The 19,513-nt window shown below is 38.7% G+C and overlaps 1 protein-coding gene across 10 annotated transcripts in view; it reads left to right on the top strand.

The window, feature by feature from the left end:
* The window catches only part of gapvd1 (GTPase activating protein and VPS9 domains 1), a 191,918-nt gene extending 173,003 nt beyond the window's left edge, over positions 1-18,915 (top strand). For 6 of the 10 annotated variants that reach the window (XM_062959306.1, XM_062959305.1, XM_062959304.1 and 3 more), the window contains 11 exons: positions 1,150-1,240; positions 1,482-1,562; positions 1,673-1,795; positions 2,638-2,767; positions 2,896-3,005; positions 4,393-4,552; positions 7,698-7,885; positions 12,537-12,750; positions 12,839-12,911; positions 15,483-15,680; positions 18,092-18,915. In XM_062959306.1, the coding sequence (XP_062815376.1) occupies positions 1,150-1,240; positions 1,482-1,562; positions 1,673-1,795; positions 2,638-2,767; positions 2,896-3,005; positions 4,393-4,552; positions 7,698-7,885; positions 12,537-12,750; positions 12,839-12,911; positions 15,483-15,680; positions 18,092-18,232 (1,509 nt within the window). In that variant the 3' untranslated portion in view covers positions 18,233-18,915. The remainder of the gene's footprint in view (positions 1-1,149; positions 1,241-1,481; positions 1,563-1,672; positions 1,796-2,637; positions 2,768-2,895; positions 3,006-4,392; positions 4,553-7,697; positions 7,886-12,536; positions 12,751-12,838; positions 12,912-15,482; positions 15,681-18,091) is intronic. The other 4 variants (XM_062959308.1, XM_062959307.1, XM_062959302.1 and 1 more) reach the window with 1 other exon arrangement.
* Positions 18,916-19,513: the final 598 nt, after the last annotated feature.

The following is a 19,513-nucleotide window of genomic DNA, read 5'->3' as shown; positions in this document are numbered from 1 at the left end:
ATCCTTCAGACTGTGGAGGGGCCGAATTATCATTTGGGGAAAAAAACGAGCAAATTCCTATGCACACTGCACATGTCTTATTTGTAGTGCAAAACAACAACAATGAAAGTACAATATTTAAAAATGAAAACAATTGTAACCAACATAAATCTATCAAAATTTCAATGGGAAGTGTGGGCCTGCTTCTGGCCAATGAGATAGTCAAGTGAATTAGGATTGTTGTTGTTGTGTGCCTTCAAGTCCTTTCAGACTTTGGGTGAGCCTAAGTCTAAAATTATTTATTTATTCATTTACTACATTTATTTAATACATTTATATCCCGCCCTTCTTACCCCGAAGGGGACTCAGAGCAGCTGTATGCACATACAATATATTATATTAGCGTAGCACAATATTAGCATTGTATATTACTATATTGAACTATACTGTAATATTATATGTAATATATATCATATAATTAATATTATTATATGGTATTATTAGTATTATATTGTATAACATATGATTATCAATATTATATATATATATACAATATATTATATTATTTAAAATGATATAAAATATATTATAAAACTGAGGGCAGGGGCCAGGTAAATGACCTTGGAGGGCCGCATCCAGCCCCCGGGCCTTAGTTTGGGGACCCCTGCAGTAGAGTCTCACTAATCCAAGCCTCGCTTATCCAAGCTTCTGGATAATCCAAGCCATTTTTGTAGTCGATGTTTTCAATATATCATGATATTTTGGTGCTAAATTCGTAAATACAGTAATTACATCAAGACATTACTGCATACTGAACTACCTTTTCTGTCCAATTTGTTGTATAGCAGGATGTTTTGGTGCTTAATTTGTAAAATCATAACCTAATTTGACGTTTAATAGGCTTTTCCTTAATCCCTCCTTATTATCCCAAGTTATTCACTTATCCAAGCTTCTGCCGGCCCGTTTAGCTTGGATAAGTGAGACTCTACTGTACATGTTAATATGTATTCCTTTATAGAAACACACATATTTATAGAAATTTACACCATGCCTGCCATAGATGTGGGTAAAACGTCAGGAGAGAATGCTTCTGGAACATGGCCATACAGCCCAGAATACTCACAGCAACTCAAGCCTACAGTCCTTTATAAGTTGTGTGTTTCTTTCCAGCAGATGGAGGACCGGAAGGATAGCGATGATGAAAAATCGGATCGGAACAAACCCTGGTGGAGGAAACGTTTTGTCTCAGCGATGCCCAAAGGTGAAATGTTACATTTCGCACTACTCGTTTTCTTGATCAAAGACAAATCTTCATCTGCGACTTGGATGCCGATCTTCCCTTAGTTTACTTCTGTTTTGAAAGGAAGACAATGTTCTGTTACCTCTCCACTTCCTGAAGAAAAAGTAGGGTTTCTTGCTCCATCTCGTATATTTGTGTAGGGAAGTTTTGATTTTTCGTTCCAATATGACTCAATGCGACTTCCTCTCCTCTTTGATCGCAGCTCCGATCCCATTTAGGAAAAAAGAGAAGCAAGACAAGGACAGAGATGATTTTGTGCCAGATCGATATGGTTCCCTTCAAGGTACGTAACGGATGCTTCAGTCCGTAAGGCAAGTGCAGATTCATTCCCCTCTTTCTTTTCCTTCCTTCATTTATTCCAACGATAACGATGTGTCTTGCTTTGCGTTTCAGACGACCCCGGCCCCCGCCTGAGCGCTCAGGCCCAGGCGGCAGAGGACATCCTGGACAAATACCGGAACGCCATCAAGCGCACCTGCCCCAGCGAGGGCCCCGTTGTGAGCTACGACAACACAGGTGGGAGCCTCTCCCTTTCTGTAACTGCCTGGTTCGGTTCCTGCCACGTAGATTATATGTGCTCATCTTATATATACAAATCAAAGTATGTATGTATGTAGGTTGACTGGCAGGATAGTACCACAAAGGCTCCTCCATGACTTAATGTAGACAAAAGTCCATGCCGTCATGCCAGCCACATGACCTTGGAGGTGTCCACGGACAACGCCGGCTCTTCGGATTAGAAATGGAGATTTTATTCATTATTTATTTATTTATTTACAATATTTATATTCCGCCCTTCTCACCCCAAAGGGGACTCAGGGCGGATTACAATGAACACATATATGGCAAACATTCAATGCCAACAGACAAACAACATTCAGTTTTAGACAGACACAGAGGCATTTTTAACACCTTTCCAGCTACACGATTCCGGCCACAGGGGGAGCTGTTGCTTCACCGTCCATTGGTGGCTGTTCTTCCTCTTCTTTTCCTCGTGAGCAGTTTTATGGAGTTGTAGATTAGTTAAATTAGCCTCCCGCATAAAGCGTACCTACATTTTCCCTACTTGACAGATGCAACTGTCTTTCGGGGCTGCTAGGTCAACAGCAAGCCAGAGCTTTTTTTTTTTTTTATGGTCAGAGGCTTAACCCGACCCGGGCTTCGAACTCATGACCTCTCGGTCAGTAGTGATTTATAGCAGCTGGTTACTAGCCAGCTGCGCCACAGCCCGGCCCCAAAGATGAGATGAGCACCAACCCTCAGAGTCGGACACGACTGGAGTTAATGTCAAGGGGAAAATCTTTGCCATTAATCTGGGAATACTAACTCTTCAACATGCCTGTGGCGGATGTGTTTAGATGCCATCGGAGACGGAGAGAGCATCCACGACTCCCCCCGGGAGGACGCCTTGCAGAACATCTCTGCAGATGACCTTCCAGACTCGGCCAGCCAAGCAGCCCAGCCCCAGGATTCAGCCTTTTCCTACCGGTAACTTCCTCATCTGTGTATATTTGTGAGCAGGGATAGGGTTAAGACTCCTGGGAGGGGGGAACTGTTGTCCAAAGCGTCCGAATTGGACAAGTTCGGGTTCTCACTCAGCGTTTATTTCCTGGCAGGGATGCCAAGAAGAAGCTGCGCCTCGCGCTGTGTTCGGCCGACTCTGTGGCCTTCCCCATGTTGTCCCACTCAACGCGCAACGGGCTTCCGGACCACACCGACCCTGAAGGTACCATACATATTCGAGTATAAGCCAACCCGAATATAAGCCGGGGCACCTAATTTTACCACAAAAAAACTGGGAAAACATTGACTCCAATATAAGCCGAGGGTGGTAAATTTCAGCATTAAAAATAGATACCAATAAAATAACATTAATTGAGGCATCAGTAGGTGAAATGTTTTTGAATATTGACATCAAGCTCAAATTTAAGATAAGACTGTCCAACTCTGATCCAATCATTATTCTCATCTTCTTCAATGTCAATGTGCTTATGTATCCTTTTAATAATAATAGAGTAAAATAATACATGTAGTAATAATAATAATAAATACAGGAAAATAATACATGTAATAATAAATAGAGTAAAATAATAAATGCAATAATAATAATATTAGCGTGAAATAATAAATGTATTAATAATAATAATAATAGAGTAAAATAAATGTAATAGTAGCAACAATAATAGAGAAAAATAATACATGTAATAATAAATAGTGAAATAATAAATGCAATAATAATAATAATAATAATAATAATAATATCAGAATGAAATAATAAATATAATAATAATAATAATAGAGTAAAATAAATGTAATAGTAGCAACAATAATAGAGTAAAATAAAAAATGTAATAATACCAATAATAATAGAGAGAAATAGGAGCCTCCGGTGGCCTAGAGGATAAAAGCCTCATGACCTGAAGGTTGGGTTGCTGACCTGAAAGCTGCCAGGTTCGAATCCCACCTGGGGAGAGTGTGGATGAGCTCCCTCTATCAGCTCCAGCTCCATGCGAGGACATGAGAGAAGCCTCCCACAAGGATGGTAAAACATCAAAACATCCGGGCGTCCCCTGGGCAACGTCCTTGCAGACGGCCAATTCTCTCACTCCAGAAGCAACTCCGGTTGCTCCTGACACGAAAAAAATATAGAGATAAATAATATAAATGTATTATTAATAATAATAATAATAAAAATAAAAATAGTAAAATAAATGTAATAGTAGCAACAATATTAGAGAAAAATAATAAATGTAGTAATACCAATAATAATAGAGAAAAATAATGTACCATATATTCTCGAGTATAAGCTGAGCCAAATATAAGCCAACCAGGACCCTCACTGAGTATAAGCCGAGGGGCTTTTTCAGTCTTAAAAAAGGGCTGAAAAACTAGGCTTATACTTGAGTATATACAGTAAGCAATAGAGCCTTTCCCTTGCCTGACACTGGATACAGAGGAAAGCAGAGTTGGTTTACTGAGTTCATTGTAAAACTTTATGATGCTCTGGGATAATAATAGGAATTTGCAAAACTCCAAGAGGGAATTGTTGGGACTCTGTTCATGCTCAAAAGCCATCATCTCACTGTGTTGTCTCTTTTGGGTCTCCCAACCAGACAACGAGATCGTCTGCTTCCTAAAAGTCCAGCTGGCGGAAGCCATCAACCTTCAGGACAAGAACCTGATGGCCCAGCTCCAGGAGACCATGCGTTGCGTTGGCCGCTTCGACAACCGGACTTGCTGCAAGCTGCTGGCCTCCATTGCCGAGGATTACAGGTGAGACCTTGCATAGAGAACTTTTATTTGTCATGGTTTGCAGACGTCAGCCATGTGGCATTACATGGAATTGGTCTAGAATGAGCCTGGTGCCTTCTGCATGCCATAGATACCCTCTTAACAACAACAACATCAACAATACATTTATTTGTATCCTGTCCCATCTCCCCACTGGGGACTCAGCATGGCTCACAACAAAAATGGCAGCCATTCGATGCCAGACATACATCATAAACAAATGAGTAATATAACACAAGTAAACAAGAGAGACAATAACAAATCAGTAAAAACATCATCAAATATGCAATTCATGCAAATATTAAAAGCCGAGTCGCTAAGTTAAAGCCGTTTCCATTATATGTTCATTTCACGCGAAATGGTTAAACCTAGTATTCCTCATAACCCTGGGTGCATAGGTGGGTTTTTAATAATTTCCTAAAAGAGGGGACTGTAGTTAAATAATGATTAAATTGTCAAAAATTACATATAAAAATATAAATTATATTGTATAGATATGTTACTCTTAGCTTTGTATTATATAAATATAAAATAAAATATATAATAATAATAATAATAACAACTTTATTTTTATACCCCGCCCCATCTCCCCGAAGGGACTCAGGGCGGCTTACATGGGGCCAGGCCCAATAAAACAATCAAATATCAATGATACAACAATAAAACAATTATACCAATAAAACATAAATTATCAGTAAAACAGTCGATAAAATCAACATAAAACATACAATATTAAAACAGGAGACTAGTTCATAAAACCCAGTACAGAATGTGCCGGAATGGGAAAGGTATTTAACGGTTGAAATGGACAATAAAGTGCAAAATAACATTGGCAACACCTTAAAATAATTGAATAATTAAAATATGTATAATATAAATGATATAGATATATAACTCTTAGTTTGTATTATTATAGTAAAATAATATAAAAGTATTTTAATATAATCATTATAGTAAAATAAGATATATATTTTTCGTGTCAGGAGCAACCGGAGTTGCTTCTGGAGTGAGAGAATTGGCCGTCTGCAAGGACGTTGCCCAGGGGACGCCCGGATGTTTTGATGTTTTTTTATCATCCTTGTGGGAGGCTTCTCTCATGTCTCCGCATGGAGCTGGAGCTGATAGAGGGAGCTCATCCACACTCTCCCCAGGTGGGATTCGAACCTGGCAGCTTTCAGTTCAGCAACCCAACACTACGCCATCTGGGGGCTCCTAATAAAATAAGATAAAATAATAACATAAAATAATTGAATAATTAAAATATATATACAGTAGAGTCTTGCTTATGCAACCTTCACTTATCCAATGTGTCGAGAGTATTTGCAGTGCAGCAGTAGTTGGATGGAAGCAGTGGAGCACAGAACGAAGAGACACTCAGAGACGTTGGTAAAACTATTTACAAAGTTTTACTGTATGCAGCAGTAATCAACACAAACAGACTTGTAGACGACAGACAAATACAGGACTGTTTTGTTCTCCAACAGAACTTGACTCAAACTCTAGGCAGACTGAACTCAACTGAACTGACGCAATCGGTATGCACAAACACTTGTGTCTGGATACTCCCTAGTTCCAGCCACACTTCAAGGTCATCATAGCTTCTTGGCAATTAACTCTTTCCACACTATGGTACATTCTGGATGATGCAATCAGTTGCAATACAAGCATGGCACAAATTGCATTTAAACACTATCAATACACAAATCCCACATTAACACAATGTTCTGTATTATCCAACACACTCAGACTTATAATAGTCAGTGTTTTTGCAGTCAATGTTTTCAATATATTACGATGTTTTGGAGCTAAATTCGTAAATACAGTAATTACTACATAACGTTACTGTGTATTGAACTACTTTTTCTGTTAATTTGTTGTAAAACATGATGTTTTGGTGCTTAATTTGTAAAATCATAACATAATTTGACGTTTAATAGGCTTTTCCTTAATCCCTCCTTATTATCCAACATTTTTGCTTATCCAACATTCTGCTGGCCTGTTTATGTTGGATAAGCAAGACTCTACTGTAATATAATATGTCAGGGGTCCTCAAACTTTTAAAGCAGAGGGGCGGTCCACAATCCTTCAAACTGTTGAGGGGCCGAATTATTATTTGAAAAAAAAAAACCTGAACAAATTCTTATGCACACTGCACATGTCTTATTTGTAGTGCAAAAGAACAACAACAATGAAAGAACAATACAATATTTAAAAATGAAAACAGTTGTAACAAACATAAACCTATCAGAAGTGTGCGCCTGCTTCTGGCCAATGAGATAGTCAAGTTAATTAGGATTGTTGCTGTGTGCCTTCAAGTCATTTCAGACTTTGGGCAAGCCTAAGTCTAAAATTATTTATTTATTCATTTACTACATTTATTTATTATATTTATATCCCACCCTTCTCATCCCGAAGGGGACTCAGAGCAGCTGTATATACATACAATATATTATAATATTAGCACTATATATTACTACAGTAGAGTCTCACTTATCCAACACTCGCTTATCCAACGTTCTGGATTATCCAACACATTTTTGTAGTCAATGTTTTCAATACATCATGATATTTTGGTGCTAAATTCGTAAATACAGTAGTTACTATGTAGCATTACTGCATACTGAACTACTTTTTCTGTCAAATTTGTTGTGTAACATGATGTTTTGGTGCTTAATTTGTAAAATCATAAACTAATTTGATGTTTAATAGGCTTCTCCTTAATCTCTCCTTATTATCCAACATATTCGCTTATCCAACATTCTGCTGGCCCGTTTATGTTGGATAAGTGAGACTCTACTGTATATTGAACTATACCACTATACTGTAATATTATATGTAATATATAACATATAATTAATATTATTATATGGTATTATAAGTATTATATTGTATAACATTATAATATTATTATCAATATTATATGTATATACAATATATTATATTATTTAAAATGATATAAAATATTATATTATAAAACTGAGGGCGGGGGCCAGGTAAATGACCTTGGAGGGCCGCATCCGGCCCCCGGGTCTTAGTTTGGGGACCCCTGTAATATGTAATATATAGATATTATATATTACTATCAGTTTGTATTATATTAAAATAATATCAAATTATTTTCCTCCAGGAAAAGGGCCCCGTACATTGCGTACCTGACCCGCTGCCGCCAGGGCCTGCAGACCACGCAGGCCCACCTGGAAAGGCTCCTGCAGCGCGTTTTGCGGGACAAGGAGGTGGCCAACCGGTACTTCACCACCGTCTGCGTTCGGCTGCTGCTGGAGAGCAAGGAGTCCAAGATACGGGAGTTCATTCAAGGTGATGGCGCCCGCGTTGCTTTGTGAAAGTCACTGTGCAAAATGTGGGTGAAGGAGACTTGAATCGTATTGGGGAAAGTGCCCGTTTTCTTTTCAACAAGGATTAGATAGACCTCACAACCTCTGAGGATGCCTGCCATAGATGTGGGCGAAACGCCAGGAGACAATGCTTCTGGGACATGGCCAGACAGCCCAGAAAACTCACAGCAACCCAGGGATTCCGGCCATGAAAGCCTTTGACAACACAAGGATTAGATCAGGGGTCCCCAAACTAAGGCCCGGGGGCCAGATGCGGCCCTCCGAGGTCATTTACCTGGCCCCCGCCCTCAGTTTTATAATCTATATATATAAATGAGTGATGGCATCACGGCGACCCACAAAACAACAAAACTACAGGCCCCCCAACCTCGAAATTTGACAACACAACCCATGATCCATGCCTCTAGGTTGATACAACAAAAAGAAAAGAAAAATAAAGTCCTAATTAGAGGGAGAGCAATAATTGTTTTTATCCAGTTGCTGCCAGTTTAGAGGGCTAATCTCTGCCCACTTGGTCTCTTAGCAACCAACTCAGCCAAGGGACAGCCAGGGTTCAGTTAGGGGACAGGCAGATTTAGGCCTCACTTAGGCTTCTTCCACAGATTATCTAATTTGCACTGGATTATATGGCAGTGTAGACTCAAGGCCCTTCCACCATACTTCGCCACAGCAACGCGTGGCTGGGCACAGCTAGTATAATATATTGTATTGATAATAATATTATTATAATTTAATACAATATAACACTAATAATAATACCATATAATAATATTAATTATATGTTCTATATTACATATAATATTACTAATAATATTACAGTATAGTGGTATAGTTCAATATAGTAATATATAATGCTAATATTGTGCTATGCTAATAATATAATATATTGTATGCACATATAATTTGTAAGCCACTCTGAGTCCCCTTTACTACAAATGTAGTAAATAAATGCAGTAAATAAATAAATAATAAATACATAAATTTTAGACTTGGGCTCGCCCGAAGTCTGAAATGACTTGAAGGCACACAACAACAACAACAACAACAACAACAACAACAACAATCCTAATTAACTTGACTATCTCATTGGCCAGAAGTAGGACCATACTTCCCATTGAAATCCTGATCAATGTATGTTGGTTAAAATTGCTTTTATTTTAAATATTGTATTGTTCTTTCATTGTTCTTGTTGTTGTTGTTGTTGCACTACAAATAAGACATGTGCAGTGTGCATCGGAATTTGTTTTTTGTTTTTTTTTCAAATGATAATCCGGCCCCTCAACAGTCTGAAGGATTGTGGACCAGCCCTCGGCTTAAAAAGTTTGAGGACCCCTGGATTAGATAGACAATAAAATAAGCTTAACCTAGAGTTGGAAGGGACCTCCAAGGGCCACCTAGTCCATCCCTGTTCTGCCATACGGAGAGGCACCATCAGATCCTTCCCAACTGGCCTTTGTTTACAGACTTCCAGAGAATCCTTGCGTTGGAAGGGACCCAAAAGGTCATCCAATTCAACCCCTTTCTGCCATGGAGGAAAACACAGTCCAGAACATTCCATCCAGCCCCACTTCAAAACCGTAATAATAAAAATAATAATAATAGCAACAACAACAACAAAGTATAATGAAAGCAAAGCAAATGCATTAGCTTATGAATATAAAAGCAATTCAATCTTTTTGTGTCGTGGCATCCTTGTTGATGGTCTCTGACGACCCCTCTGACACCCCCTCAGACACCCCCCCCCCGGGGCCCTGACCCCCAGGTTGAGAAACCCTGTTCTAAGGTGAAGTGGGACTCAAATGGAATTAGCTGATAGCCAGAGTAGAATTTAAGGATATAATGGTCAATTTAATGATATAATGATATATAATGATATTATACTATACTAATATTATAATATATTGTATATACATGTAATATTAATAATAATATTATGACGTAATACAATGTAATAATAATTATAATTCATTATTATAATTGTATATTTATATTACATGCAATATTAATAATAATATTGCAATATAGTCGTAAAATATAATATATTGTATGTATATATACTTGTAAACCGCCCTGAGTCCCCTTCGGGGTGAGAAGGGCGGGATATACCTTATATACTCGAGTATAAGCCGACCCGAATATAAGCCGAGGCACCTAATTTTACCACAAAAAAAATGGGAAAACATTGACTCAAGTATAAGTTGAGGGTGGTAAATTTCAGAAATAAAAATAGATACCAATAAAATTACATGAATTGAGGCATCAGTAGGTTAAATGTTTTTGAATATTTACATAAAGCTCAAATTTAAGATAAGACTGTCCAACTCTGAACAAATAATTATTCTCATCTTCTTCAATGTCAATGTGCTTACGTATCCTTTTAATAATAATAGAGTAAAATAATACATGTATTAATAATAATAATAAATGCAGTAAAATAATAAATGTATTAATAATAATAATAAATGCAGTAAAATAATAAATGTATTAATAATAAAAATAGAGTAAAATAAATGTAAAAGTAACAACAATAAGAGAGTAAAATAATAAATGTAATAATAATAATTAATAGAGTAAAATAATAAATGTAACAATACCAACAATAATAGAGAAAAATAATAAATATACCATATGTACTTGAGTATAAGCCACCAGGACCCTCACCTGAGTATAAGCCAAGGAGGGTTTTTTCAATCCTAAAAAAGGGCCGAAAAAATACGCTTATACTCGAGTATTTACAATAATAATAATAATAATAATAATAATAATAATAATAATAATAATAATAATAATGAACAGTGATTTTGTGCCCCGCTAATGATCAAACTGTTACTCTAATAATTAATAGAGTAAAATAATAAATGTAACAATACCAATAATAAATGTTTTTATGTTGAATATTTTTATATTGTGGAATGATATTTTAAATTGTAAGTCGCTCGGAGCACTCTGGTGGAGAGCGACTAATTAAGAAATAAAGTGAAGTGAAGTGAAGTGAAATAATAATAGAGAAAAATAATAAATATACCATATATACTTGAGTATAAGCCGACCTGAATATAAACCCACCAGGACCCTCACCCGAGTATAAGTCGAGGTTTTTTTTAGTCCTAAAAAACTGCTGAAAAACTAGGCTTATATTTGAGTATATATAGTAAATGTCGCTAATAAATAAATAATATATAATAGAAGGGGAAGGAAAATACAAGGAACGGAATCAGACCATCTTCACGATCAAATAAGTAAAATACTTTAAGAAGGGTTCAGCTGGCAAAATTCTATAGGAACGTATCAAACAAATGCTGGAGATGTGAAACAACAAAAGGTACGTTCCTCCATCAGTGGTGGTTATGTAAAAAAATCCAGAAGTTCTGGGAAGAAGTTAGGAAAAGTATGGAAGAAATCCTCCAGGTCAATATTAAAATGAAACCAGAATACTTCCTCTTGAGTATCACTGACATCAAATTAGACAAAAACCAAGAGAAATTGTTCTTTTATCTAACTACAGCCGCTAGAATTATCATAGCCAAAAAATGGAGACAAAAAGAAATACCAGACATACATAAAGTACTTGAGATTATGCAAATGGACATTCTGACAGAAAGAATTAAATTAGGACATAAAGTAACAGACTGGTCAAGAGTCAAGGACTTCCCAGAGAAGCAACAAACACCATTAATTATAGAATCAATATGAGAAGTCAGTAAGATAATGATACTTATAAACATAAAAGACAGAAGGCGGGAACTATATAAGATGGATATGAAACATGCCTGAAAGGAATGAATTGGAAGGCAAATACTTTTTTTAAAATATATTTTTCTTCTCTTTTTTTTGGCCTCTCCTAAATATTTTTTTCTTTTTCCCCCCTTTCTCCTTTCCCCCCCTCATTCTATCATTCCTATACCCACCATTGTTTTCACTCTTTCTATGTACAGAAACACTTAATAAAAACATTATATAAAAAAACTAGCTGTGCCCGGCCACGCGTTGCTGTGGCAAAGTCTGGTGGTATGGGAAATAAAGTATTGAGGAATTGGTGGTAGTTAAGGTAAAGGGTAAAGGTTTTCCCCTGACATTAAGTCCATTATAAATGGGTTATATAGCTGTGTAGAAGGGCCTTGAGTCTACACTGCCATATAGTCCAGTGCAAATCAAGATAATCTGTATTTTATAGGCAGTGTGGAAGAGGCCTAAGTGAGGCCTAACTCTGCCTGTCCCCTGGGCTGAGTGGGTTGCTAGGAGACCAAGTGGGCAGAGCTTAGCCTTCTAACTGGCCGCAATTGGATAAAAACAATTATACCTCTCCCTCTAATTAGGACTTTATTTTTCTTTTCTTTTTGTTGTATGAACCTAGAGGCATGGATGAGGGGTTGTGCTGCCAAGTTTAGTGTTTCTGGGATGTGTAATTTTGTTGTTTTGTCCTAGGCCGAAATTTCATTACCCTTTTATATATATAGAAGAAGAATTCAGCTGTAACGTGAATGTGTAATGTTATACTTCACTTACACATATAATCTAATAATAGTAATAATGGGAAAGGTAAGGGATGGCCTGCGAGAAGAGGAGACTGTTTGTTGTCTTGCAAACCTTCCCGTTTTTTTCCGTCCGCAAAGACTTCCAGAAGCTGACGGCGGCCGACGACAAGACGGCCCAAGTGGAGGACTTCCTGCAGTTCCTGTACGGGGCGATGGCGCAGGACGTCATCTGGCAGAACGCGAGCGAGGAGCAGCTGCAGGACGCCCAGCTGGCCATCGAGCGCAGCGTCATGAACCGCATCTTCAAGCTGGCCTTCTACCCCAACCAGGACGGGGACATCCTGCGGGACCAGTGAGTTTTGCATTCCCTCGCATCTCAGAAACTCACCCCACTCTTCCCTCTTCTTGCGTCGCTTAACGTTCACATTCCTTCCTCCCAGGCTCCTCCACGATCACATCCAGAGGTTATCCAAAGTCGTCACGGCCAACCATAAAGCGCTTCAGATCCCGGAGGTAAGCTCTCTGGCCTCTGTGATGGCAGATCCGCTACTCCGTTCTTGAACCATAGTGATGATATTATCCCAGGTGAGGTCTGATCAAAGCAGAAAAGAGCGGTGCTACAGTTTTCCCCAGTCGAGATACTAGACTGCTAATGATGTAGCCTAGAATCGCATTGGCCTTTTCCGTTGCCGCATCACCCTCTTGGCTCATGTGAGTTATTAAGATTCCTAGATCCCTCCAAACCAAGTGTCCCCTAGCTTCTATCTTAGGGATAATAATAATAATAATAATAATAATAATAATAATAATAATAATAATAATAATAATTTTATTTTTGTACCCCGCCATCACCTCCCCAGAGAGACTCGGGGTGGCTTACAGATATAAAACCAGCATACAGTAATATCAAATACAAAAACACAGAAATAAATTTAAAAGGCATTAAAAATCACAATCGTTATAAAACACATGAAAAACACAGCAATAAAAACATAAAATGAGCTGGGCAAAGTGCACTGAGTGGAACTTGTAAACAAGAAGGAAGTTAAGGATACTCAAACTGTGCTCCGTGAAGCTGCTATTATTATTATTATTATTATTATTATTATTATTATTATTATTATTATTATTACAAAGGCTGGATGACCATCTGTCAGGAATGCTTTGGTTGTGCTTTTCCTGCATGGCAGAATAAATGGGGTTGGACTAGATGGCCACTGGGATTTCTGTTGTTATGGCTGTTGGCAGAAGGGGTTGGACTGGATGGCACCTGGGGTTGCTATTGTTGTTGTTATTACAAAGGCTGGGTGGTTATCTGTTGAGGGTGCTTTGATTGTGCTTTTCCTGCATGGCAGAAGAGGTTGGACTAGATGGGCCCTGGGATTTCTATTATTATTATTATTAATAATAATAATAATAATAATAATAATAATAATTACTGCTACTTCTACAAAGGCTGGGTGGCCATCTATTGGGGGTGCTTTGATTGTGCTTTTCCTGCATGGAAGAAGGGATTGGACTAGATGGCCCCTGCGGTCTTATTAGTATTATTATTATTATTACTACTACCACTACTACTACTACTACTACAAAGGCTGGGTGGCCTTCTATTGGGGGTGCTTTGATTGTGCTTTGGGCCTTGGAGTTTCTATTATTATTATTATTATTATTACTACTACTACTACTATTACTACTACTACTACTACTACTACTACTACTACAAAGGCTGGGTGGCCATTATCGGGGGTGCTTTGATTGTGCTTTTCCTGCATGGAAGAAGGGGTTGGACTAGATGGCCCCTGCAATCTTTTTATTATTATTATTATTATTATTATTATTATTATTATTATTATTATTATTATTACTGTTGTTGTTATTACAAAGGCTGGATGGCCATATGTTGGGAATGTGTTGATAGTGTTTTTCCTGCATGGCAGAAGAGGTTGGACTAGATGGGCCCTGGGGTTTCTATTATTATTATTATTATTATTATTATTATTGTATGGCACAGCAAACAAGATAGATATGCTGGATTTTGTATCACAAAATCACAAGTTGAACACTTCCCTATTATTATTATTATTATTAGGGTTAGGGTTATTATTATTATCAACACAACAACGTTGTATGGCACAGCAAACAAGATAGATATGCTGGATTTCGTTTCGCAAAACCACAAGTCGAACACTTCCCAAGTGTCTAGGACTGTGTGATGTATTTTCTGATGATGTGTGCAGATCCCAGTAGGGTGGCCTTTTGCAGTTGGCAGATGGTGATTTTGTCAATGTCTATTGTTTCCAAATGCCGGCTGAGATCTTTTGGCACAGCACCCAGTGTGCCCATCACCACCGGGACCACCTGTACTGGTTTCTGCCAGAGTCTTTGAAGTTCAATCTTGAGGTCCTGAGAGCAGCTGAGTTTTTCCTGTTGTTTTTCATCTATGCGACTGTCACCTGGGATGGCAACATCAATGATCCAAACCTTGTTCTTTTCCACAACTGTGATGTCTGGTGTGTTGTGTTCCAGAACTTTGTCAGTCTGGATTCGGAAGTCCCACAGTATCTTTGCGTGCTCATTTTCCAATACTTTTGCAGGTTTGTGATCCCACCAGTTCTTTGCTGCTGGGAGGTGGTACTTGAGGCATAAGTTCCAGTGAATCATTTGGGCCACATAGTTGTGCCTCTGTTTGTAGTCTGTCTGTGCGATTTTCTTACAGCAGCTGAGGATATGATCAATGGTTTCGTCGGGTTATTATTATTATTATTATTATTACTACTACTACAAAGGCTGGGTGGCCTTCTATTGGGGCTGCTTTGATTGTGCTTTTCCTGCATGGCAGACGGGGGTTTGGACTAGATGGTCTTTAGAGAACCCTCCCAAAACTATGATTCCTGGGCAAGATTTTTTTTTTCAGGGCCTTCCTCTTGAGGCTGAGAGTATGCAGCTTGCCCGAAGCTCTTTATCATATTCACATAGCAAACACATCCTATGTTACTGTGTTTGTGTTGTTCATCTCCTCGGCTTCCCCGACACTCCCAGGCCCTTTTGTTGTAGCTGCCAGGTCCACTCTTGCTTTCCCCACAGGTCTACCTCCGCGAAGCCCCCTGGCCCTCTGCGCAGTCCGAGATCCGCACCATCAGCGCCTACAAGACTCCCCGGGACAAGCTGCAGTGCGTCCTGCGCATGTGCTCCACCATCATGAACCTGCTGAGCTTGGCCAACGAGGACTCGGTCCCCGGGGCAGACGACTTCGTCCCGGTCCTGGTGTTTGTGCTCATCAAGGTGAAGGGAGTGGGTAGGGCTGGGGGAGATACTGGTGGCCGTCCGCACTGTCTTCTGAGCTCCATGATCTGCCAGTTCTAGCTCTATACTCCCCTCTTGTGGTTGCATCTAAGCACTGCACACATATCTATAGGGTAGAAAGCTATATAATGCCCTCTTGTGGTCACATCTGAGCACTGCATACGTAATATATGGTAGAAACTAGTCATTTCTCTTTATATACTGCTCTCTTGTGGTCACACCATAGTGCTGCATACATAACATTCCTAGATGCTAGAAACTAGAAGCAAATTTTGTGGTCACACCTAAGCACCGCATACATATCTATAGGCTACAAGCAAATTCTTTCTATTTATATACTGCCCTCTTGTGGCTCTTCCAAAAGGCCTTTGAGGATTAATTTTGTAGGCTGATTCATCTGCCCACTCAACAATAGGATGCCTGGCCATAATTACTTGCACTTTATTGATTATTTTAGCCATGAAACTACCTCTCCCATGTGATGTCTTTTGCACTTTGGCTCAGATCTGATTTTAGCCTCCCGTTTTTAATATTTTATGCAGTTTGACTGTTTTACTGATGTTGATGTCTTATTGATGTGAAAAATTGTTTTTACTGTTTTATTGCTGTGATTGTACTTTTATGTTGGGCATGGCCCCATGTAAGCTGCTCCGAGTCCCTCCAGGGAGATGGGGCGGGGTATAAAAATAAAGTTGTTGTTGTTGTTGTTGTTATTATTATTATTATTATTATTATTATTATTATTATTAGTATGGCTGCCTCTAAAGGCTGCATACATACCTATAGAGTAGAAACAAGTCCTGATTATATGCTGCCCTCTTGTGGTTACATCTGAGCACTGCATGCATAGCCATAGTGTAGAAATGAGTCCTTTCTGATTATGTGCTGCCCTCTTGTGGTTGCATCTAAGGACTACATTCATACCTATAGGGCAAAAATGAGTGTTTTCTGATTATATGCTGCCCTCTTGTGGCTGCATCTAAGGGATGCATACATAGCTATAGGGTAGAAATGAGTCCTTTCTGGTTATATGCTGCCTTCTTAATAATAATAGTAATAATTTTATTCTTGTACCCTGCCTCCATCTCCCCGGTGGCCTAGGGGATAAAAGCCTTGTGACTTGAAGGTTGGGTTGCTGACCTGAAGGCTGCCAGGTTCGAATCCCACCCGGGGAGAGGGCGGATGAGCTCCCTCTATCAGCTCCAGCTCCATGCGGGGACATGAGAGAAGCCTCCCACAAGGATGGTAAACATCAAAACATCCGGGCAATGTCCCCTGGGCAACGTCTCTCTCACTCCAGAAACAACTCCAGTTGCTCCTGACACGAAAAAAAATAATAATCACCCTGCAAGGACTCGGGGTGACTTACAAATGCAAAACAAGCATACATACAATAACATCAAATACCAAAAACGCACAAATGAAAATTAAAACATATGATAAAATCATAACCATCAATAAGACAAAGTTAAAACGCAGCAATAAAACATAAAGATGGGCTGGTCAAAAGTGCACTAAGTGAGACTTGTAAACATGGAGGAAGTTAAAAGTGCTATAAGATCATGGGGGAGAACCCAAAAGTGAGTTGAACCCTGAGGCTATATCAAGAAATTATTTTAGCTCTGAAACTACCTCTCCCATGTGAAGTTTTCTGCATTTTGGCCCAGATCCATGTTTTAGCCTCCCGTTTTTAACATTTAACATTTTATGCTGTATGCTGACTTTTATGACTGTTTTACTGATGTTGATGTTTTATTGATGCAATTTTGTTTTATTGTCTTATTACTGTTATTGTATTGTTGTGTCGGGCATGGCCCCATGTAAGCCGCTCCGAGTCCCTTCGGGGAGATGGGGCGGGGTATAAAAATAAAGTTGTTATTATTATTATTATTATTATTATTATTATTATTATTAATAGCCCCCAGATGGCGTAGTGGACTAAGTGACTTGAAGGTTGGGTTGCTGACCTGAAAGCTGCCAGGTTCGAATCCCACCTGGGGAGAGTGCGGGTGAGCTCCCTCTATCAGCTCCAGCTCCATGCGGGGACATGAGAGAAGCCTCCCACAAGGATGGTAAAAAAACATCAAAAAACATCCGGGCGTCCCCTGGGCAACGTCCTTGCAGACGGCCAATTCTCTCACTCCAGAAGCAACTCAAGTTGCTCCTGACACGAAAAAAAAAATATTATTATTAATTACCCATGCGGATGCAACCGATCATTCTTGTGGTTACATTTGAGGACTACATCTATATATACCGAGAAGTAGCTAATCCTTTCTACCCTCTTGTGGTTGCATCTGAGCATGGGAAACAGGCTGAATAGATGGCGTTCCTGCCTCAATTCGGAGAACAGGGAAACCAATGCCGCCTTGTGTCGTTCTGTTCCCCAGGCCAACCCGCCCTGCCTGCTGTCCACGGTCCAATACATCAGCAGCTTCTACGCCAACTGCTTGACCGGAGAGGAGTCCTATTGGTGGATGCAGTTCACGGCGGCCGTGGAGTTCATCAAGACCATCGACGAGCGCAAGTGAGCGGACGAAACCGGGACCCCGAAGAATGTAACGCAGGTGGTCTTCCTTCCCGAGACACAACGCAAAAAGACTTCCGGGTGTAAATAGTGTACAGGCATTTTAAAGAGAAACAAACCCAGTCTTTACTAATTATTCTAATCCTGATAGCGGGGCAGGTTGGGGGCGTCTTGTTTCATCGTCTTCTCTTTTTTATTTTTAAAGAAAATATATCCTCTTTCCCATCCATAAGAATAAAAGGGACCATGTTGTGAAAGGGTGTTGGGAATCGCCGGACTTTTGTCTCCATTTTTTTGTTTGGGAAGAGGGAAACGGGGAGGAGTATTTATTTAAAAGTATTTACCGGGAAACGACTAAAAACTGGAAACGCTTTTTTCACGGAGGCTTTTCTGCATTTGATTTTTTGGGGGGACGGGGAGAGGGCATCGGGATCATCTTATCGCACATGAATAGGGTTTATTATAAAACGGGACGGATTGAAAAGTTCTAATAATATAAAAAAACGCATCAGTACATTGCTATCTTTTTTTTTTTTTTTTTTTGGTTCTTCTTCTTCCCTTCCGAAAAACACTGTGTATATTGTACAAACCTCCTCTCCCTCTCGATGGAAATTTTTTGTCCCCACAGAACCAGAAACTGTAATATATATTTTGATTATTCATATTAAAAAAAATACATATGCTGGGGGTTTGAGTTCTTTGTGTCTTTGTGGGTCTTTCTCGATTCGGGGATCGCAAAGTTCGATCATTGGCGGGGCACAAAATCACTATTATTATTATTATTATTATTATTATTTATTAGCGACATTTATATCCCGCCCTCTTCACCCCAAAGGGAACTCAGGTCGGCTTACAAGTTATTCATTAGCGTGGCACAAAATCACTGTTTATTATTATTATTTATCAGCGACATTTATATCCTGCTTTTTCTCACCCCGAAGGGGACTCAGGCCAGCTTACAAGTTAATATATAATATTATTAGTAACAGCACAATATAAGTGTTATATATTACTATTTTGAACTATATCACTATTTTGCAATATAATTAGTAATATTATATATAATATAAATATACAATTATAATAGTTATTATTATTATAATATTATCAATATTATATGTATATACAATATATACTTGTACATTGTACTATATGACTATATCGCAATATAATTAGTAATATTACATATAATATACAATTATAATAGTGTATTATTATTATAATATTATCAATAGTATATGTATATACAATATATTATATTATTAGTATAGCACAGTATAAGCAC

Source organism: Anolis carolinensis, unplaced genomic scaffold (genome assembly GCF_035594765.1).
Source record: "Anolis carolinensis isolate JA03-04 unplaced genomic scaffold, rAnoCar3.1.pri scaffold_7, whole genome shotgun sequence".
Taxonomy (NCBI): Eukaryota; Metazoa; Chordata; class Lepidosauria; order Squamata; family Dactyloidae; genus Anolis; species Anolis carolinensis.
The sequence above is the reverse complement of the archived record's forward strand: the minus strand, read 5'-3'. Positions and strand labels throughout refer to the sequence as shown.